The sequence below is a fragment of the Falco cherrug genome, chromosome 3 (genome assembly GCF_023634085.1).
Source record: "Falco cherrug isolate bFalChe1 chromosome 3, bFalChe1.pri, whole genome shotgun sequence".
NCBI classification, from domain to species: domain Eukaryota; kingdom Metazoa; phylum Chordata; class Aves; order Falconiformes; family Falconidae; genus Falco; species Falco cherrug.
In genome coordinates this window covers 72,211,473-72,233,663 of record NC_073699.1, presented here as the reverse complement: position 1 = coordinate 72,233,663, position 22,191 = coordinate 72,211,473, and the positions used below count along the sequence as shown (strand labels likewise).

Here is a 22,191-nt window from a genome sequence, read left to right as displayed (position 1 = left end):
TAAAATATGTTTTGGAGTGCTAAGAGCAGCCAGAATAGTGCTTTATATTGAACTGGAAAAGTGGCTTGTGAGTAACTAGAAATCTGATTAAGAATAAAATTACATGTTGAAACTTAGCGAAAGGATTGTACTTCTGACAAAGTCTTACTTGTGCAGTTTCCCACTAATGCCAGTTTTACCATTTTTCTTTGGCAGGGATGACCATATTGCAGCTTTGCTGACAGTAAGAGGCGATGCCAGCAGAGATATGAAGCAAACTATCATTGAGACTTTGGATCAAGGTCCAAGCCAACCGAATCCAAACTATGTGCCAATTTTTAAAGAAATTTCAGTTCCTACGCTAACTGTGCCAAAACTTCTTAAGTAACCAACAACTCCATGTTTGTGTGTCATTACTGGTCTGGGATCAACAGGTTTGAAATATTTGAGGGCAAATTTGGCAATGCTATTTTGAGTAAAGTTCAGTGTACACTGATACTTGCTAGGCATGTTTCTTTCCAAAGACTTGGATGTGGGGAAGGTTTCTGAAAGAAGATGGATGTAAAGGTCACGTTTGAATAACAAAGCTTCTAGTGGCCAGGGGGCTTTTTACTGACCCATTTCTTACAGCCATCTTTGCTGTTAGCAAGTACATTTTTTTCTTGTGGAATATGTTTGCACGGTGCACTGCAATGCCATGTAAAGATACTTATACCAAACCCAACAGGGCTGTATTAGTGCTGGATATACTAACATACATCGCTTACAATACCTAAGCAGACTCCTTGAGAACTGTCTTTATATGGCATTGCATTGAGCATATATTAACGTCCTCAATCCACTTTCGCGTTAATACTTTGTGTATGTACTTACTTTGGTGTAAAATAGTTTATTGCAGAAAACTTAATTATGAAATCAGTTTCCCGACTTTGGGACTGAACGAAATTGCTACTGTGCAATTTGATTGTAGGGTGCATAAAGAAAGACACGAGGTACAATTTTTTTTTTCATTGATTCACTAAAAACAGCACATAAAGCACCACCAGTTCAATAAAATGTTAAACCATTGCTACATTCAACTATGTATGCTTTGCCTCCTTATAGATTCACAGTACACTTAAACCTGTTTTGTTTTGTTTTGAGTGTGAATAAACTTTGGATTTAATAGTTTTCTGAAAAGGCAATATACTGGATTTTATTTCCACAGTGTTTTCAGATCAATGCTTAAAGCTAATTTTCAGTATTACCTGTTATAAGTATAAAATATTACTAGAAAATTGTGGATTTAAAATGACTTGATGAAGGACACAACGAAGGCATTATCTGTTAAAACACGAGCTCACACTGTTCTCATTAACATTCTGGAGTTTGTATATGGAACTTGTTTGGCCTGTGACTGCCCAAACCTGGTGCCATTCTGGCCTCTCACTGCCTCCCCTGTACCCAAAGGCGGTGCGTGCCGCGTCAGCAGTTTGGACAAAGAAAGATTGTGGCTTTTTTCATAGGCAGGAGGAACGTGTCCCAGAGGATGAGGATGGTTCAGTACACCATCAAGTCGACAGCTTTACACTGCAAGAGGTTTAGCAAGGTCTGCGGGGACTCCAGGTCCCACGGGACCTTATGAGGTCCCTAGAAAGGGAATGTTAGGGGGAGGGGAAGTAGGCGGATTTTTGAAAGGTTGTGTGCCCTCGGCTAAGAATTTAGATAAGAATTATTGTGGTGATACTAATTTGGCTGGTACTTCAGCTTCAGTCCTGTGCCTGGAACTCTTGTCCATTGTGCTTTTGGTCTTCGGTGTCTCTTAAGGGACCGGTTCGCGGGGTGTAGTTTTTCTCCGCAGCAGGAACCCTGCGCCTCCTGGCCGTTAGGCTCAGGCCACTTCTCCTCCGTGACAAACGCGGGGCGCGCCCCGGGCTCCCCCGCCTGCCCGGGGTCGGTCACAGGGACGGCTCCTGCCCTTGTTCGAACGCCTCACGGTGGGCCCAGCGCCCGCCTCTGCCTGCTCCGCTGAAGCGCAGGCCGCAGCGCGGCCCGCGGAGGGCCCTTACCCGGGGCCGTCCCGGCAGCCGCTGCCCCGCTCTCCGCCGGGCGTCCCGGGGCCGCAGCCCGCAGAGCCCCCTACCCTCGGCGGCCGCCGCGGGCCCAGCTCCCGGGGAAGCCACGGGGGTGTCCGCCCCGCCCCGCCCGCAGCGGCCCCGCCCCGCAGCTGTCGCCGTGGCAACGGGCGGGCGGTGCAGCGGCTCCTGTCGGGATTCCCCGGGGCGGGGCCCAGTGGCGTCACCGCCGCGCTGCGTCAGGCGGCCCGTGCCGGAAGCGCGGGGAGGAAGGCTCGAGCTGCCCGGCGGCTCCGCGGCGGGGCCATGGCGGCGGGGTATCAGTACAGGCCCAACGGCGGCGGCGGCGCCGCGCTGCCCGACCCCGCCTTTCTGTGGAACGTCTTCCAGAGGTGAGGTCGCCGCGCTCCCCCCTGCCCCGGGGGGTCCCGGCGGGGGCGATCCGTGTCGCGTGCCGCCCTAACGGCCGCGGGGAGGGCGCTGAGGGGGGTCCCGCCCCCGCCGGGCGCTGCTGGGCCCAGGCTCCCCCTGCCCGCGGCACCGAGCCCGGCCCGCCGCGCTGAGGCGTCGCCGCGATCCTCGTCGTCCCCGGGCCGCGCCGCTGAGTCCGGCTGGGCGGGCGGCTGCGCCCTCCCGGGGCTGCCGCTGCCGGAGGTGGGAGCGGGCGGGAGCGAGCGCGGGGAGGTGCCCGCCCGCCACCGGCCCTGGGCACCCTGCGCCGGGTTCGGCTGCCTCGGGGCCTCGCGGGGCTGGTGAACTCGCGGTTGCGTCCCTGCAGGGCAAATCCGAGGAGAAGCCTCAAGAAAGGGCTGAGGAGGCGTTAAGTATGGGTGTATCTTAGAGCGAGGGAAGAGGGCGATTGATGGAAGCGAGAAGGTAACCTTGAAAACGCTGAAGCCATTTTTTACCGGAGAATCCAGAAAGGATTGTAAAGCCTTGGAGGATTAAGGTAGCAGTACAGGAAGGCTTGTGAAACGGAATCTGATAAATGCTTAATGGAAAACTTAAACGCTACCAACAAATATTCTCTTGAATACATCCGGAGCAGGAACCTGCAAGGAGATTAGCAGGCCCATGTTACAAAACGTGCTGTCAAGACCGTAGTAGTAAAGAAGCTAAAGGAGTTTTTCCCCGTTGCGTCATGTCGAGGAAACTGGGGAGGTTCCTATGTTGGGTCCATTTTTATAGGAGATGTGTCAGAGGACCTAACTTAAGTGACAGCAAGAAGAGGTTAAGTAGACAAACGGTAATAATTTGCTAAAATTGGCTAGTATTTACTTAGTAACTCAGGAGTGACTCAGGAATGTGGCAGCTTACCTACCCACCCTTCTGTAAAACCGCTCCATCCGAGAACTTGGAGGAGGCAGGCGTGATGCCATTTCCTTTTTAAAGGGTGCAGAAAGAAACGGATCAGCTATCTGACTTCTTCACCAGGCAAACCAGTGGAAACCATTTTAAATGATGTAGCTAGTCAGGGGAGTTGCATGGCTTTTGTTGGAAGTACTTCTTTCTGGCAGACTACTGTGTAAATCCTGAAATGTGTTTGATAAGGATTGGGTATGGATATGACGGCTAGAACTGGTGCAATTAATATAATCTGTATAGTTTCCAAGGAGACTCTAAATATACAAAAGTATCAAAGGTCTTTAAAGGAATCCACTATACGTAGCATGAAAGGGAGGGTCCTTTGGTGGATAAAGAGCTGACTCGAGTGCAGGGCCATCTGCCATACTGACAGATGGAGCTGTTCTGGGATCTTTATTCAATAACGTTCAGGAGCAACTGGGGGAGAAGAGGGTAGATGGTCAGATGAAGTTTGCTGGTTACGCTAACTGATTCGTGCAGTAAGTGAGGCCTATGAGGACTTGCAGGAGCACCTTACAGTGCAGAGTGACCAGGTCATATCACGCTGTCGTGGCCAGATCATGATCGCTGTATGATGGTCAGATGAAATTTAGAGCAAATACCTGATGTTTGCAAGGAAGACCCACTTTAACTTCGCATCATTTTGTGTATAAAATGAATGTTCTCTAAGCTGACTGATAATGCTCAGGAGAAAGATAACTAGGTCATAACATTTTAATGGAAATATCAATGTAGCACTTAGCAGCAGCTCATAAGAGGTAAAAAAAAATATGTTTGGAATACCTAGAAAAGAAGTAGAGAATAGAAAAGGGGAATATCTTTTTGTTATTATAATCTATGCAGCTTATGCTTGCGATTTGAATGTATGTGGTTAATGTAACTTTTGAGATGGGGAAGGAATCCTGTAGAATGAACTGAAAAGGTTTAGAAAAAGACCACAAGGGCTAAGGGAAAAAAACCAGCTTCTGCAGAGGGATCAGCTGAGCAGGACTGTGCTTTGAATGGTAGTAACTGAGGGGAAATAAAAACTGCCAGTGTCAAGGGGAAGGTCCTTGTATAAAGCGAAGTCCCCACCACTTTCAGGTGTCCTTCTAAAGAAGGCATGATCCTGCTTTATTTGGGCAGAAATTACATAGGTTATTGAATTTGGGATAGAACTCCATTCGCTAAGACAATGGACTGTGAAGGCTCCATGGAAGCTGACACCTGCCTGCGCTTTTTCCCTTTTTGAACCCCTTTGAAGTGGCTCAAGGCCCTGCAGTCCATTCTTTCAGTACATTGCACTGGTTACATTAGTGGCTTTCTCTCCTTTGCTGACACCTTGCTGAGAGAAATTGGGTATGGAACTTGGGGCTCCAGTTTGGGAGCCAAAACTATTGTGACATTAGGCATTTCATGGATTTAACTGCCATAGTGTGCTCTGCAGTTCTTTTAAAAACAAATAAATACTTTCTTGTGTGGAGTATGCCCAAACTGTTTTATCATCGGTGTGTATCTCTTCGCTCATAAGTCAGTCTTGTAGTTTTCTTTGTAGCTTTTACCATTTTTCAGAATGTTTCATCAGTTTGAATGAAGCATTTAATTTTGCAGTAACGGTGAATGATTTACCAAGTAAAATGCAATTAATGACTTTCAGGAAAAGATTAATCTTACCTGGTGAGTAAGAACCAGAATGTTGAAGTCTTCTGTAAGTGGAACTGGTTAATTTCAGCCATTTAAACCTTGCTGCCTTTTTTCCCCCCACACAGGGTTGATAAAGATCGGAGTGGAATAATATCTGATAATGAACTTCAGCAGGCATTATCAAATGGTAAGTCTGTAAATGAGCAGTGAGGTAGTTCAGTGTAAACGTAATGTTAAATTTCATGTGAGACTGTCCAATTGATGCCATAACTCTGACTTGGGGGGGCAGAGGGGGAAGGTGGACCAATGTTCCTACTACTGATTAATACTGTTTATTCTACAGCAAAAGGCTGAAGGGGAGGAAAAAAAATGGACAATTCTCCTGAATTTATTTTATTGAGGGTTTTTTGTTCGTTTTATTTCAAGGGAAGTTTTCTGGGTTTGGTGTGTGTTAGTAATAATGCATTATAAACTGAGTACATTACTGGTATGTATTCTGGGGAATGAATGCATGCACATCCCTTTATTTTTTCCCAGCTCTGCTTCCTAGAAAACATAAATAGTGATTTATATATTCCTCTCTCATCACTACTGAACCTTTGTTTTTTAACCAGGATGAGTGTATAACCTGGACAAAGATCAGCTGTTTACAACCAGCCTTTTTACTGCACATAAAGTCTTTTCATACAGTATGGTGCAGGAATTGAAGATGGTAATTTTTACTTCTTTTTTTTTTTTCCTAAATGAGGCATGTTTGGGGTTTTTTCCTAACAAAGTAGAAAGGTGCACTCTAGATCTAGTATTAAAATTTTCTAGTAGTCTGTCATTCCCTGTCATAATTCTTAGAGTAACCAGGATATGGTCAAATAACTTACTGAAGCAAAATAAAAAATGAAAACTTTTTTCTGTAGCCTATTTTTACTTGCCTCTGATGACTTAGGGTGGGTAGGGTTGTACTTTGTGGGTTTTGTTTTTTTTCCACTTAGAAATCTGGAGAAGTGCATGTTGAAGCGGTTTGTGTACCTTTGAGTCCATATTAAGTTCCCCTTCTCCCAAGGTTTCATTACTTCATCCTTCCTGTGTTTCGTGACTGAGAAGGGCTTAAACTGGTGGTGTGAGCTGCAGTGCACACAGACTAAAAGGCTCCTTTTTGTCACCAATTACCTGACTTGAAATAAATTTGGATGATTCTATTTAGTAAAATTGTGGTCTTGTAACTAAACTGGATTTACTAGAGTATTTGTTTAATAACATACGTGATAAATTAAAAGCAGTATATTGTAGCTGCTGGACCTGATCCATAACTAAAATACTATTTTGAATAAAAACTTCAGCAAAAGCTAAGTTAAATTGATGAAGTCACTCGTTTCACTTAAGATTACAGTGCTGTTTATAACTGTGGGAACCTGGCTTTACCTGCCATTTTAAATTTCATATATTTTTAAATATCTTGTCATCTGATTGAATAAGCAGTGATGGCTATCTGAACTCTTCCCTTTCCTTATTTACAGTGTACATTAGCAGTTTCAGTGCTTTGCAATTATGAAGGATCCCCACCAAGTGAATTGCCTATTAGACAAAATATTTACAGAACTGTAAGCTTCCTTCATTCCAAGAGATTCTAGATCTTGTACACCAAAGTCGCTAACAATTCACTGTTCCTTTCAAAATACATCCTCTAACGGATGGTTGTGTGTAGCTTTCCTGCAATCTGACATAGCCTAAAGGAATGTTACGTGTTTATTTCTAAAACATTAAAAAAAGTCTGTGTAGTACTCATTAAAATTTGAAGTTTAATGTGGTTTTGACATTCAGCTTTTCAACATGTCAAGTTTATGCAAATAACAGTATACTTACCTGAGAGAGACTGATCATCACTTTGTATGGCAGTTTGCACAATAAAATCCTACGCTTCCTTCTTGCTTTTTGTCTGTGCTGCCATGTAAAGTTAATAACTGAGTCAGGGGAGGAGGAGGGAACAGCCTTTCACTGTTTATTGGAACAGGCTGAAATCAGTATGGTTCTTCAGCACTGGAGTTGCTTTGATTTCACTCTGTGATGTCTGTATGAGTCTCTTGAAAATTTCAACACAAAATAAGTTAACTTTCAAACTGTTGTTTTCACCTTTTCCTCTATTCTGTTCGGAGTTAAATAAATGCCGGCACCCTATCAATGATTCCATTGTTCTTTATTTTTGTAGGGATACTTACAACTCTACACTACTGGTATTCTGCCTAAAATACTGCTTAAGCATTTTCAAAGCCATTTTTACTCTTAAGTTTCTGTTTGTTTTCTTTATGTGCAAATAGTCATACGGCCTGACTACAATACAGGGTTTCTCCCCATTGCTCCATCTGTAGACGTAATACTGATAGAGTTTCCCTCCTGTGGGAGAAACTGAGTGCTGGTATAAGCACTACTTACACCGCTGCAGCTCGATGCAGCAGAGCAGCCATGCCTTCACAAAGCCTGCTCAATACCAGCGCAGCCTTGCTATTTGGTGTTTGTGCGCAGCCTTGCTATTTGGTGTTTGTGGTCAGGTAACTGCATCATTGCAAATGCCCCTACAGTACCCCTGGTCTTACTGGTTCCTTTGTGGTCCCTGCGCTCAAGCACAGCTAATTAAATACATGCTTCTTGGTCCTCCTGGTTCCTTCACAGGCTCTAGAGAATTGATGGTGAAACTCTAGATGAGGCTCAGTATTTGTCTTAATTTAAAGCTTAGTGCTTTCTAGCATGGGAATGCTCCCAAGCTAGTGAAAACTCTTCCGAAGTGGCTAGCCTCTAAATATTCAGAGAAGTACAAAGCTCCTCTTCAGATGATTGCTGCTCAGGCCCTTTAAGCAGTAACAGTTCTTGCTCTGAAAATATTAACCTAACACTTCACTGATTTAGCAGTGGACGTGGGATTTATACTAAACAACCCTAAATTGTGCTGTGTGGTTATGCCACGATAGAACCTTTTCTTTTCACTTCTGTCAGAACCTAAATGCCCTGCAGTAATCCACCTGTAAAACAGGAAAGAAGTGGATGGATTTTGACTGAGGAACAGATAAGAGACCTTGTTTGAGTTATAACTTACAACTCTTCTGCTCCCATCAGTAGAAAAAAATGGGATTTCAGTTTTGATCTTGCCTTTTATCCAAAACCTCCTGACTACCTGGGATGAAAAAGTACTTCTTAGTTCTTCCAGGGTTTGGAGTTTGGGTGTGTTTTTCAGTGCAGCCTGAAAAATGTTGGTTTCTGTGTAGTAACTGTAAAACATTGGTCTGAAGAGATCTCTGAATGGTCAAGAACATGGCTACTTCAAAGCAGCATTATTTTGTAATATGCTGGCTCCATGTCATCTACCTCTGTCTTCTCTGTTTTAAGTTCTTAACTGATTTTTTGATTGATTTTTTGTAGGTTGCATTTTTTTTTAAATGTTTCTTAGTATTGAGAAACTAAGTAATTCTTTCTGTTTCAGGCACATGGACTCCATTTAATCCAGCGACAGTCAGGTCGATTCTCGGTGAGTATAGTTTTGTGATGTGAAGTAGTCAAGATGCTGTTTTGTGATGGGTTCAGGTGATTGAGGAGGCTATCAGTTGGTGCACTATGGATTTCTTTTTTTTTCTCTCCAGACAACCCAGCAGTAGTAACTTTCGTATTTTCCCTTTTCAGTAATACAGGAATGCCCTTTGTGTGCACACACATGCACTTGTCGAAGTAGCCTGAGAGAATGTTACTGTACAACTGAATAGATAATAAAAGTAATTTATGCATTTGGAAATTACCAGCTTAAATATTCTAAAAAGATTTTCTGTAGCTTGTCTTTGTAACTAGTTTGTCTTGCATTTTAATCATATGTTCTATCCAAAAAAAACAAACAGAAATTTTACAATGTTTGAATTCTTTAATGTTCTAAAATAATTACCAGTAATGTGGCATTTATTTTATGTGTTATATATATATATAATGTGGGGGATGATGGTGGTAGAACAGAAGGTTAAAAATTCCAAGCACAAAAATCTTTCCTATCACAGATTGTGAATCCAAGGACTAAATCTTTTGCTTTGTTTTTAATAAGTATTCAGCAGCAGTGTGAGTTCCATCGCTGTGTGAGATGCTTTTTGTATAAAGATGTATCAGTAAGTCAAACGCAGATGAATGTGCCAGCGCTTTTGCCAGTCAACAGACATAAGACTTTTTCATGTGTCCTTAGAAAAGAACGACCCGTCCCCCCTATCCTTTTTGTCACCAGATGATCAATTGAGCCATAAATATTTTGAAACTGGAAATGAAAACCCAGGAAAAATAAACATTCTGAGATTCATTCTGGTCCTCTTTTTTTTCTTGCTTTATCTTTTCCTCGTTCGGTGGGTGACTACTCGTTTGTTTTGGGGTTGGTTTTTTTTGTTTTGGCAAAACTTTCCAAAATACCACTTGTATTTTAGCAGTTTCTTTTGTGTCTTCAATACCTGCCACAGAGCACTCTTGCTGCCTTTTTAAAATACTAACAGATCTCACTGGGGAGTGGTTTTATATGTGTTTCTTATTTTTTATTTCAGGCATGTTTGACAGAGAAAACAAAGGTGGCGTGAACTTCAATGAATTCACAGGAGTCTGGAAGTACATCTCAGACTGGCAGAATGTCTTTCGAACGTATGACAGAGACAATTCTGGAATGATTGACAAAAATGAACTAAAGCAGGCACTAACAGGTTTTGGTAATTCATTTGTAATTGCAGTTCTTATGATTGTGTTGTCATCAAATGACCTTCTTACTGTTAGGGCTGTACTGCTCTGACAAATGTGACTAAAAATGAGACAGGTGAAATGTAATCATCCTTTTAGGTTATAAGCTACCTTTTATTTAAAGATGGCCATGTCACAAGCACTCCTTTTTTTGGAAGCTATTCCCTTTAATGAAAGAGAACATTCCACACGTGTACTGACACATCTAGTTTCAGGCTCCTCTGTTAGCTGCTGAGGGTGTTACCAATACTTCAGGTAAATGTCTGAATTTACAAGATCCTCGATACAGCGTGCCACTTTGGAAAATGATGCCAGCTGTCTATGCCACAGTAGCATTCTGATGGCAAAAGAACTCTCATTCACTTGACTTCACTTACAAAAACTTGAGCTGCAGCCCTAAACCATTCTCTCAGTAACTGGTGATTATGTTTACTGTGACTCTGTGTGTAATATTATTAAGTATGGGGGTGTTTGCATGCATTTCAATTTAACACACAGATATTTAGGAAAAAACCCACAAAACTTTCGTTATGCCTTACTGTTTTCTGGCTTTGTTATACATACCTGCTGAACAGTTTAATACTTCTATGGGACTGTGGTAATTGAAACCTTTTAAAGCATTTCTCTCTTTCCAAGGTTACCGACTGTCTGACCAATTCTACGATATCCTTATTCGGAAATTTGACAGACAAGGAAGAGGACAAGTTGCTTTTGATGACTTTATTCAGTGCTGTGTTGTTTTACAGGTAAGAAAGGAGATACGCTTTAATGTCAATTTAAAAAAAACACCTTAAGCTTTTACGGTTCTCATTTTAACTATAATATTGGGTCTAGAACTTGCTTTTATTTATGATAAACCATTAAATAAAGCATACGAGAGGCAGTAGAAACATCTTCATGTATTGGTCTTCACCAGTTACCTATTCGCATTGTAACAAAATCTGATGGGGGGGTGTGCAAAAAATATAAAATAGTGTTTTAAAAGGAAAACACAATGCTATTTCAATTAGTTAACACACACACTTCCTCTGGATCTTGAGTGTGTTAAAACTGGAGTGTATCATGTCTCATGTGCCCATAATTCTCATAATCTGAGTTGTGAGGTTTTTGTATCTCTCTCCTTTTAGTCAGAGCCTTGAACAGAATTTGACCTAGCAGCTGAACTGTCCAGCCTTTCATCACTGCTCGTCTTGCAGGGCAATAGTAGTAAAAGACATTTCAAACAACAAAAACTTTCAGTAACAGAAACACATGTGTGAATATATATATAACTTAGGTTAGGTTTTAGGCCTTAGGTATTGTATCATGAGGTGGTTTTAAAATCACATCTGCTACACAGCTCAGGCATGAGATGTGGCAAAGAGCTACCTCTGTACGCGTGAGATTGTAACGTCTCTACAGAGATGAACAGAACGTGTCGAGAAGGCTGTAGAAGCCCAACTGGCAAGCAGAATACGTGGCAGTCTGAACTTTCCCCATGTACAAAAATGGGTGGGTTTTGTCCTCTTTTTTCAGAGACTGACTGATGTGTTCCGACGATACGATACTGATCAAGATGGCTGGATTCAGGTGTCCTATGAGCAGTATCTTTCCATGGTCTTCAGCATCGTATGACACTGATAACTAGGAACTGCACACTGGCATTACACAGACTGGAGTTGCCAAATTATCCTCTCCTGAATAAGATTATCGATGTACTATAATGGATATAACGTCACATTCTTAAATTTTGTATGTTGGTCATCACCTTCAGCATCTGCACTTGAGTTGGGTTTTATTTTGTATTACTGTACCATATGACCATCTCTGCTTACTGTAGCACAGAAAGCACAGAATCTACATTTAAGTGGTGCAATGTCAAATTAACCTTCTTCCACATATCCTGCACGGGGAAAAATGACTCTTTAGAATTGCCAAATTAAAATAATGCTTGTTAGTCTGTAAGAGAGTTGAAAGTCAGAAGTTGCACAACATGTTTTGCATGTGCCTTACTTTTATAAGAGTTTAATGTATTAATTTTTAATACAGAATTGAAAATTAAGTAAAAATATTATATCAACTTTTATAGTCTACTTCAGTTTTGTACTTTTTTAAGGGGGAGGTATTTCTGTATTCTAGTTTTCTACAGTTCAGGGGTCCCTCCCCCGGCCTTTTCTCCTTCCTTTATTTTTTTTTCTAGCTGCCTCCTCCTTTCAGGGTATCCTTGGGACATCTTCAAGCACAGCTTCTTCACATCTGTGTCCAATACTGCATCCTCCTCAATGAGTTACCTACAAAAAATAAACTACATCTAACTACTCTGGAACTACTCTAGTTTCCTCTGCTTAGCGGGCTCATTTAACACCAACAGTCTTCCGCTTTGTGCTGAAGCACTTATCTGAAGCGGCCTTGAACTGACAGTCACACATTCTGATAACCTTACCCTCCCTCTCACCGTTCACAGTGGGTGAAGGACACGGTGGAAAAACCAAAGCAAAAAAAGTTACAACCGATTCTTGTCACACACCATCTCCTGCAGTAACTCTGAGGAAGCAACGTGGAGGAAGCAAAGGGAAGTTAACAAGTTCTCTTTGGTTGCTCTAAGAAAATGTTACACCAGCCCTATCCAAAGCACTTGGAAACACTCAAGCAGCAATATTACTTACCTGTAACTGCTACTCTCCAAGATAGGTTTACAGGTGAGGGCTTCTAGCTTTTATCTGAAGACTTTTTCTTAAACTAGCAATTTATCCCTAAGTTCTCGCCCATCCTCAGCCCCCTGCATGCGGGCAGTGCACACGTGCCCTTTTGCTTCAACTTTCATAATTACGTACAGCCGCAGCCAGGTAAGCTGCCATTGGTGGGAGCACCTAGATGTACACTGATGCCGTCAGTCATATCAAGCAGACATTCAAAGGGATGAGAGAGGGTTTGGGTCCACACACAGAAAGACATCCTACCTTAAAAAAAAAAATCAAAAAAAAATCAATGTTACCATGTTATTCCCAAGGGTTTGAGCCAGAGTAGTGTTGGTGTCAGGGTGAAGAAAGCCAAGTGGCAACTGTGCAGTTATAAAACATCTGTCATGCAGAGAAGCTGCTATTGGTTGTCACGTGATAATCAAAAAGACCCTGGGTGACAGTGCAGCAACATTTTCTAAACACTTTTCTGGTGGGAAATAGCTCGGCAGAGACCAACGCTCTCCCTAGCATAAGCACGCAGAGACAAGGAGCTCTCCCAAACCCCTTCGGGCATCATCACCCAAAGGGAAAGATTGTTTCTGGGTGAGGTGGGGGAGCAGGAATAATGACCCACGTCAGAGAGCACCTCATCCAACAGTCTTGAGTGAATGGTAAATGACTTACGTTTAAGACCAGGGAGAAAGACTTCCAACAGTTAACTGCTTGAACCTGACCTCCCCAGGAGGCTGAGGCAGTCACTGTGTGTGTTCCCTTCAGAAACAAAAAAGAAAAGAGCAGCCCCAAAGTTCTGAGCTCAAAAGAGCTTCTCCATTAAATGGTCCCATTCGAAAGAGCTTCCCCATTCCGTTCCCACTAAGGGATCTGTCCCTTTGGGGCATACATACACCCACCCAAATGAAATCTAGTAATTCTGGGAAGCGTTTTGAGGATCATTAATAGGTCCACAGTACAAAACTAAAAAAGCTGGAACCTGAGAGACTTCCCGAGTTGTCTCCTGTGAAGATGTCTCCTTTTCCAGCCAACCCTGTTATGCTTCAGCCTTTGGCGCAGAACAAGGAGCGCCAGCACTTTCTGAAGGAGCCGTGCTGCTGCAGAAAACCACCAAAGTGGCTCCGGACTGGAACGGCTCTTGTCTCAGTGGGAAACGGATGCTTCTGAAGGTGTGAAAGCAGGGACACCACAGACCAACAAACTGACTGGAAAGCAGACCATTTACCCCCCAAAGCATGTTCTAGTCTGGATTTTTATCAGTGGCTTTTTAAGGAAATGTGAAATTGGTTCAAAAGGCTCTGGTGCAGCCTCAGAACTCTCGCCTCGGTGCCAGAGCTTGTGGTGTAGCTGTATTAGTGCATTTAAAGATGCTGCTCTGCAGGCTATCAACGCCTACTTTGTGAAGGTCTGTTCTTGAAGAAGGACCAGAGTCTAGAGGAACCCGAACAAGCAGAGGACTCGTTCTGGCCCGGTTCTATACTGCATGGGCACAACATAAGGCAAAGGGGTTTCCTGGGGGTAAGAAGTAGCCAGAAGTTGATTCGAGGAAATCGGGCAATGCAGGAAAACAGAAGCAACAGGAGGTCTCAGCTTGTGCTAACCTGTTGAAGAAGTAACTGGCAGGATGCCAGAATTTTCAAGGCACATTTTACTTTTTTTTTCCATGAGGTTTTCTTACCTGGTGCCTTTGTGGACATGGCTGGTCAGGCGCCAGAAAGGCTAGAAGCCTGGATTTATGCTTTCCTTTTCCTAGTGTCATTTGAATCCCCCTTAAAAGGTGGCAGGGTTGAACTGAATGAGAACAACTAAGAATCCAAAGTCACCATCTCTCAGAAGTCATGTCTGTAGGATGAGCTGTTGGCTAGAGAAAAAGAAGTGCAACGGGCAGACAGATCCTCAAGGTGGATTGTGTGAAAGAAAACAGTCTGAGTACCTGGCCCTACAGAGGAAAGGAAGGCATCACAGACGCCCTCCAAACGAGGCAGCAATACTTAGTGCTCACTGTCCTACACTGCACAGCCCTGGAAAAAAGGAAAAGCATTCGTAATTCCTGTCATGGGGGTAAACGATCCCTTTGCAGAGTTACAACCTGAAGATGTTTCTGTCCGTTTCTTTTTGCCCTTCATTTGAATACTAGGAAATTGGTGGGTATCGCAGGGGTAGTGGTGGATGAAAAGCTGGACATAAGCCAGCAATGTACACTCGTGGCCCAGAAAGCCAGATGTACCCCGGGCTGCATCAAAAGCAGCGCGGCCAGCAGGTCGAGGGAGGTGATTCTGCCCCTCTACTCTGCTCTCGTGAGGCCCCACCTGGAGCACTGCATCCAGCTCTGGAGCCCTCAGCACAGGAACGACATGGACCTGTTGGAGCAGGTCCAGAGGGGGGCCACAAAGATGATCAGAGGGATCAAACACCTCTCCTGTGAGGGAAGGCTGAGAGAGCTTGGGTTGTTCAGCCTGCAGAAGGCTCCAGGGAGACCTGATTGTGGCCTTCCAGTACTTAAAGGGGGCTTATAGGAAAGATGGGGACAGACAGACTTTTTAGCAGGGCCTGTAGGGTATAGGACAAGGGGTAATAGTTTTAAACTAAAAGGGGGCAGATTTAGACTAGATATAAGTAAGAAATTTTTTACAATGAGGGTGGTGAAACACTGGCACAGGTTGCCCAGAGAAGCTGTGGATGCCCCATCCCTGGAAACATCCAAGGTCAGGCTGGATGGGGCTCTGAGCAACCCGATCTAGCTGAAGATGGCCCTGCTCATTGCAGGGGGGTTGGACTGGGTGACATTTAAAGGTCCCTTCCAACCCATTCTATGATTCTACGAAATTGCACTCCATGAAGAAACGTGTCCCTGTGATAAAAAAAGATGCAACTTGTTTGACGTAAGTCAGCTATACATGTTTGCTTTGAAAAAAAGAAGTCTTTGAAAACAGTTGTGGAGGTGACAGCTATAGCCCAAAATCTGTCAAACCTGGGAGTGCCAAGTGGCAGACCCCAGGCCAGCGTCAGTACAGAAATCACACAGCAAAGCCCTTAATTTCCAAAACTAGGAAGATCTTTGGAAAGAAGAAAGAGAGAATTAAGGAGAAAGCAGTGATGCAGATGAAACTGGCTCAGTCAAGCGATAGACACTGAGAACACCATGCTGCTGGCAGTAATTGCACAGAAGTGACAAGGCAGGCTTGGAGTGCATGTTACAAGACACCACCGGCTTACACAGAATTCCCTGCGTGATAGTGCTTCTGTATAAGAACCAACAGACAATCATCTCAAGAATTTTACCAGTTTTGGTAAGAAATGAAAATTGAAATGGTGGGCATTTACAGGACTCCAAATGCTACCTACAGCTCAGGAAACCTTTAGCAAATCACTGCTGAAAAGCACTTACTCTCTCGGTCACTACTGCAACTCCGTTTCAAAATGCAAGAACTGTTTCTCCAGTGCAGGACCTTGCACAACAACAAGCAGGTACAGGAACTGTTCCTCAGAACAAAAAATAAGAAGGGAACGTCTAGGTGGAAAGAGCATCTAATGTGGGCAGGGACCATCCAGTTGCTGTATGCCACTGGGGTATACAGTAATGGCAGGAAAATCCCAAAGGGAGTGAGATCTGCAACAACCTCAGAGGAAAAGGTCTGAATGTGAATTGACAAGAGTTGTAGCAGTAACATTTTCTAGCATCATTTTTTCTACAGTTTCAGAATTTTAGTTGCACTACACTTTCTGTGGAAAAAACCCTATGGTAGTAACATTCATGTAAATAATTTCTGATAATTTTTACATGTAGATAACAACTGATCTGTCCTACAGTTTTAAATCAAAGCTCTGGCAGACACCTGTGGTAGAAAATAGTATTTTTCCCTTTTAAGCAAGGTGGTTTACTATTTAATTCAATGGATAAACACGGCACAACTACTAAGTGCATGCCATTAGAAACTACTTAAACCCTTTAGTAAGTATGAGAAGGAGAAAAGTAAGTAGTGAACAAGACTGAAAAAGGGAAGTGGATCTTCTCTGATGCACAAGTAAAACAATTACAGAAGGATAACTTTAGGAAATCTAGTTTGTATGATCTGTAATAGATTACTTTGTTGCCTTTTTGTTGACATTTACAAGACAAGATCCAAAAAGTTATTTTAGTGAATGCAAAAAGATATTATGACAACTCATGAAGACTAACCCTGGTTTAGCACAAGTATTTAATGCACAAAGACAGAGAAATATTTCAGGTATGAATGAGAAAAATAATAGTCCACAACCCAGCAGTGGAAAGGAAAATGGACACTGTGGAATAAACAATCTCACTTCTTTTCTTTAGCTCCATGTAAGCTAGATTTGATTATGTAACACAGACATCTAATGATTTATTTTTCCCTATTATTTTATCTGATTGCCTTATAGGTTCTACTATTTCTTAGTGCGCTTTTGCCAGTAGAAAGAACCGAAAATTTTTATTTTAGTATGGATCAATCCATCAATGAGTTTTTAAGTTGATTTATAACCATTTCATTCTGAACAACATGATAAAAAAACTGCATATATTTCATGTCTCTTTTTATGCTGCCAAAATGAAATAAGCCTCATTATGTACCAACCCCCTAGAACAGATTACATTTTCCTCATATAGCATCACATTAAGACAGAGAATACCTTTGCTGTGACATTCTCCTTTCTTTGTCTAAACAGAAATGTAGTGAACCCATTTCTAAAAATATGCTAATTATAAAGCCTCAAATTAACTGAACTGGCCTTACATTTGTGTGAAAAGTAAACTTGTATTTTCATACAATGGATCTGTATTTTCAGTGAATATTCTCCCTAAGTAGATAACATAAAAGTAAACGTTTCCTGTTTTCTGAGTTGGGAAGGGTGTTAAAAGGGTTATTAACTTTTTGCTGACAGAATAACTTTAACATATTTTCAAAAAATAACAAAAGATTTTTTTCTGTAATATACTAAGATATAACAAATACATTAAAAAAGCCTAAACAAAATAGTACGTTCATCTCCATTATGTGCAAGTTTGTGTTCCAGCTATATCTCACATGTTAAAAAATTAAACCCTACCTCCCTTTCCCCTTCCAAAACCAGTCAAACACAGAATTAAACGCAGCCTCTTTCCTGAAAGCCAAGAGATGGAGGTTCTCGAATCTGTTCATCTGTTTCCAGTTCAGCTGTTGTTGCTCCTTAATCTTTTCCTCTAGTTTCTACTAGCACATTGACTAATGTCTGAATATTTAGTTCTAGAAAGGGGAGATAAAAACGTTTAAAGTTACTTCTATTTCATGTTATTTCACACAATACAGCAGAGAGAATGTTAAAATGATACTATTAACTATCTACCTAATTAACTAATTCTGGTACCATAAGCATAGTTTCACATTTGTCCAAAGCTCAACAAGAGCTATACAGTAGCATATGCTCACCTTCCTTTAAATTCCTCTTACAATCTATTTCCAAAGGAGAATCTTTTATTTTGAAGATGTCACATACAAACCAACTCTTTGATAACATTTCTCTTTTGTTATTCCAATATGTTTGATCTATTTGGAGTATTTTATCTATTATAATGCCATCCAAATTTGGTTCTGCATGGATTCCAATATTTTTTTCTTTATGCAAATACATTCCCTTCCCATAGTTGCCACCCCAACAGTATGAACTCTGACTATGATATAAGATGCTAGTCAGCAAGATGAGCTAAGACAAACCTTTCAATTGAGGAAATTTTTGTGCTATCAAGATTTCCTCCCACCCACAGCTCTATTTAGTTGTCAAGAGACAAAGTCTCCTCAGAGAGGCTTGTTCAGCTGATACAGATGTTGAGCAAAATGAACTCAACTCCTCTGAATGGAGCATACTATCTCTGCAACACACCATCTCCTGCTTGTATTAAAGCAACTATGTCGATGTAACTCATTTTACATAAGAACTAATCACCATCTTACTTTGAAGTGCTGGATAACATGGAGCCAACTGTTTGAGCATCCTGGTCATTGGAGGTATATCATTTCCTTGTAGTGTATTCAAAATGTTGGGAGCAAGACCAACAGCATCTTCATCAAACATCTTATCTGAGCTTCTGAATTGCTGGTAATCTCTGTATGAACCACTGCCAGAAAATGAGTACCGATGCGAACTCCAATCAGTCTTGTAGCCTGACTTCTGATGCTCGAATCCTTGACACCTAGTCTCCTGGTTCCATCTACTCTCCTGGTTCCACCTAGACTCCTGGTTCCACCTAGAGTCCTCGTTCCACCTAGAGTCCTCGTTCCACCTAGAGTCCTCGTTCCACCTGGTGCCACCTCTTCCCGAAATAGCAGAATTTGCAGAAGATGTACAAGTACTCACAGACTCATCATTCTCGTAAGAGGAATAGCTTTGCAAAGAATAGTTTGTGGAATATCTTCCAAATGAAGGATATGAGGAAGAAGAATTGGGATAAGGTAATCCTTCATCACTTACACTCCTTGCTTTTGTACATGCTTGTCGGTTCCTCCATTTTGTACTTTTCTTGCCATATGAGATTCTGTTATCAGGGATCTTACTTCCTCGCACATCACTGGACATATATTCTGCTGGGTACTCACTCACTGGACTGGCCTCATAGGAAGAGGGCCCACCAGCTGAATTGCTGCCAGAAGCAGATCGGCTGAACTGTCTCAGCCATTCACTGATACCACTGGCAGGACTTCCAGTCTGACAAGCAAAAGAGTCCCTGAGTGCAGACATCATTGCAAAGTCATTAGATCTCAGATGATAGGAAGATGGTCCATCATCTGTTTGGTAACTGTATGAGTTAGCAGGAGCAAAAGAAGCATCTGCAGAACACTCTTCATAATGAGACAAAATACCTTGATTCCAGTTAGAATTTCCTGAATAAATAAATAAATGAATACAGGGCACTACAAGTTAGCAAAATATTAAAATATCAACTGAAAACACAACTATTTAGAGGTTTTATCAAGTGTTCTTTTCCTGTTCTTTTCCCATTTCCTGCGTTTATGTCCTACCTGAGTCCAGCACCATTTTACCCAAAAATCCTGATGTTAAATAGGTTAGGAGAGGTTACCACTTGGATTTCCAATCACCTTTACTGCTGTAATACCATTTAGAGAGAAAGAAGTGTTCTTAGACAGTGAAGGTTGAAGTCATTAACGCATCAGAAAAGGATATTCTGAACTGACAGACAGCAGAGAAAGACATGCAGTACTCTAGCAAAGAAGCACTATGGCTGGCTTTCGTAATTTTTGGTAAATTTTTGCAATCTGTTCAGTGTTTAGAGAAGACTTAAACTAGCAGAGCAAAATATCTAAATTACCTTTGGATTTTCCATATGGCTTATAGTGTTTTGGGATGCTTTTCTTTCCTGGAAATTCATCTTGAGATATTGACATCAGTGGCCTCAGACTGTTAGTATAATTAACCTGGGTAAAGCAAAAGGTCAGAATGTCTGTTTTTAAACTCAGACCTTGAGCATTTAAAAAAAAATAGCAAGCTGCCCATGGAAAGTTAGCAGAGTACAACTCTAGGTGACAGCAAACTCTGTATGAATGACGTGTTGTTCTGTTGTTCACAATTACCACATTAAACCACAATTTTCAAAACTATTGTTTGGAAGAGGTATGTGTCTTAGAGTAGGATGAGGTGTCTGGGGAAGACAACATCACCTGTTTCAAATTTCTTCACTTTATTGCCCCATATCCCTCAACATCACCTGGCTACAAAATAAAACTGGAACATATGCAAATCCTGTCTCTAGCTGGGGAATGCAGAATGGAAGGCTCAGCTACTGCCTGAGATCAATCTGTGGCAATGATTTTTAACTAGCTCACAAGAACTGTATTATATTCAAATACATGAAGTTTTTTAAAGTGTATCTCTCAAAAAACTGGTGGTTGTGACATTTGCACAAAGACAGTTACTATAGCTCAGCTGACATGGAATATATTACTAATGCCTAAAAAAAAAAAAAAAGTATGAAATATCAAGTCTGAAAAATCAGACTGAAGAACACACGCTGAATTTTGTGAACCACTAGCTGCCAGAGGTGATGAGTCATTTTTGTGCAGATTCTGGTCCTTCTTCAGACCCTTTTTTCTACAGGTATACAATTTTTATGCAAAGAAGCTATGGAGGTGTGTAAGGACCAACAGAAAGACAGGAACATCTTGCCTACCTTAGTTTTAACAGATTAAAGCTCTCAACTAGGAGCAGAGCTACAAGTCACCAGGAAAGACAGACTTATCCACATGCCCACAAAAGGATGAAGTGACACATTTGGGCAGCATATAAAGCCTGATTAACCTTAGAGGAAAAGCTATGAAGCAAGGGATGAACTGCAAAGGAAAGATGACAACCAGACAGACATCATGAAGCAAAATGGTGCCCAAACGAGGGGGAGAATGTATGCAAAAGAAAACCAAAACAGATAGAAGATGATGGAAAACTGACAGAAATGTGCCATGTAATTAATGTATTTGGTACTTAGAAATTGTAAAAAAAAAAAAAAAGAATAAATATATATATATATTTATTTAAGTGGGGGTTTCTGACCTATGCCTGAACTGTTACACTTCATCAGAGTGTTAACACAATGAGTTCCACCACTACTTTTCTCCCAATGGTAAAACAGCTCTGGTCAAGATTAAGTTACTTACTGCTGCTTTCTTTTCACAAAAGGCCTTCAAAGCTTCTGTGAGTTCCTGCGTAATATGAACAACAAGTGTTGCTTCTGAGTCTGAGGTGATGTGAAAAGTCTCCTGTTGAAAACCATTGTGAGAATCGGTCAATAGGAAGGCAAAGGGTCATATAATGAACAGATCAAAGTTAATACTTTGATTTAGCTATAACCAAGCTTATACTATTAGCTGATACATAAGACATATATAACATACATATATCACACACATATGTATGAAAAAATAAAATTGTGAACATAATTATGGCCTGATAAAGGGTAAATATAAACCTCAACGCCGGTGCCACTCCCCTACTGTCAATCATGAACATTTTCTTGAGGGTGAAGAAGGGCACAAGTCTTAAATTTATGTTGTCTGTGTAGAAAATTGAATAAAAAGTAAGCTTCAGCACCATCGGATGCCTTTGATTCAAAAAGATGAGTCTCCATTATAATTTTCCTATGTGTAACTTTGGGAATAAGAGATACCAAAAGATACTGATATAATTCTATAAAGCACAGATCATTTTTGGCTATCTGTCTTTTTAATGTCTAAAGAGACTGATTAGGAAGTATATAAAGTGATTACAGTAAATTAAAAGAACATGGGCAGTCTGACATAAGGAATAACTGTGATTCCTGTATATAAAGATCAATTAACTGTCTACCAAGTACTTTGGTAGTTTACTGATTATCCCCAGACTTGCTTTCTCTCTCCCTCTTCCTAAAGTCACAAGTAACCACAGCTTAAAAGAAATGAAGCACACATCTCAAAACATTCTACTTGTGATTTCAGTGTATAAGCACAATTCGGACTCAAATGAAATTTTGTAATTACCTTAGGTGCAGAACATGACTTTCTTTCAGTAACATAGTGAATATAAACGGTCAGGTATTTTCACAGCATAAACCCAAAAGGCAAAGAGAGGCTTACTATGCCACTGCTAACAGCAACTGAACTGATAAAGATTTCCCCACTCCACACCAGCAGTTGTGCTCTAGTGTCACCCGGTTTTGCTTGGCTGTCCGGTTCTGTGGCAGCAGGACTAGCCACAGCATCACAGGCAGCAAGACTGGACTG

The 22,191-nt window shown here is 41.5% G+C and overlaps 3 protein-coding genes across 4 annotated transcripts in view; 2 read left to right on the top strand and 1 right to left on the bottom strand.

Moving 5' to 3' along the window:
• Positions 1-1,163, top strand: part of EXOC3 (exocyst complex component 3) — a 28,560-nt gene extending 27,397 nt beyond the window's left edge. The window contains exon 13 of the mRNA XM_055705662.1: positions 196-1,163. Coding sequence (XP_055561637.1) covers positions 196-367 — 172 coding nt within the window. The 3' untranslated portion in view covers positions 368-1,163. The remainder of the gene's footprint in view (positions 1-195) is intronic.
• An 896-nt stretch (positions 1,164-2,059) lies between these two features.
• Positions 2,060-11,821, top strand: PDCD6 (programmed cell death 6). The gene is made up of 6 exons (XM_055705666.1): positions 2,060-2,425; positions 5,147-5,208; positions 8,488-8,532; positions 9,572-9,730; positions 10,395-10,504; positions 11,274-11,821. The coding sequence occupies exons 1-6, from the start codon at positions 2,340-2,342 to the stop codon at positions 11,370-11,372; spliced, it is 561 nt and encodes a 186-aa protein (XP_055561641.1). The 5' UTR covers positions 2,060-2,339; the 3' UTR covers positions 11,373-11,821.
• Positions 11,822-16,552: 4,731 nt separating this feature from the next.
• LOC102057499 (uncharacterized) overlaps positions 16,553-22,191 on the bottom strand; it is a 33,028-nt gene continuing 27,389 nt past the window's right edge. For both annotated transcript variants that reach the window (XM_055705663.1, XM_055705665.1), the window contains 4 exons: positions 21,091-21,192; positions 19,752-19,857; positions 18,379-19,305; positions 16,553-17,673 (listed from right to left, as the gene is read on the bottom strand). In XM_055705663.1, coding sequence (XP_055561638.1) covers positions 17,618-17,673; positions 18,379-19,305; positions 19,752-19,857; positions 21,091-21,192 — 1,191 coding nt within the window. In that variant the 3' untranslated portion in view covers positions 16,553-17,617. The remainder of the gene's footprint in view (positions 17,674-18,378; positions 19,306-19,751; positions 19,858-21,090; positions 21,193-22,191) is intronic.

Coding starts and splice junctions, on each gene's coding strand:
- PDCD6 (XM_055705666.1), top strand. CDS start 2,340: ATGGCGGCGGGGTATCAGTACAGGCCCAACGGCGGCGGCGGCGCCGCG. Junction 8,533..9,571: donor GACAGTCAGGTCGATTCTCG/GTGAGTATAGTT, acceptor TTTTTATTTCAG/GCATGTTTGACAGAGAAAAC. Junction 10,505..11,273: donor AGTGCTGTGTTGTTTTACAG/GTAAGAAAGGAG, acceptor CTCTTTTTTCAG/AGACTGACTGATGTGTTCCG.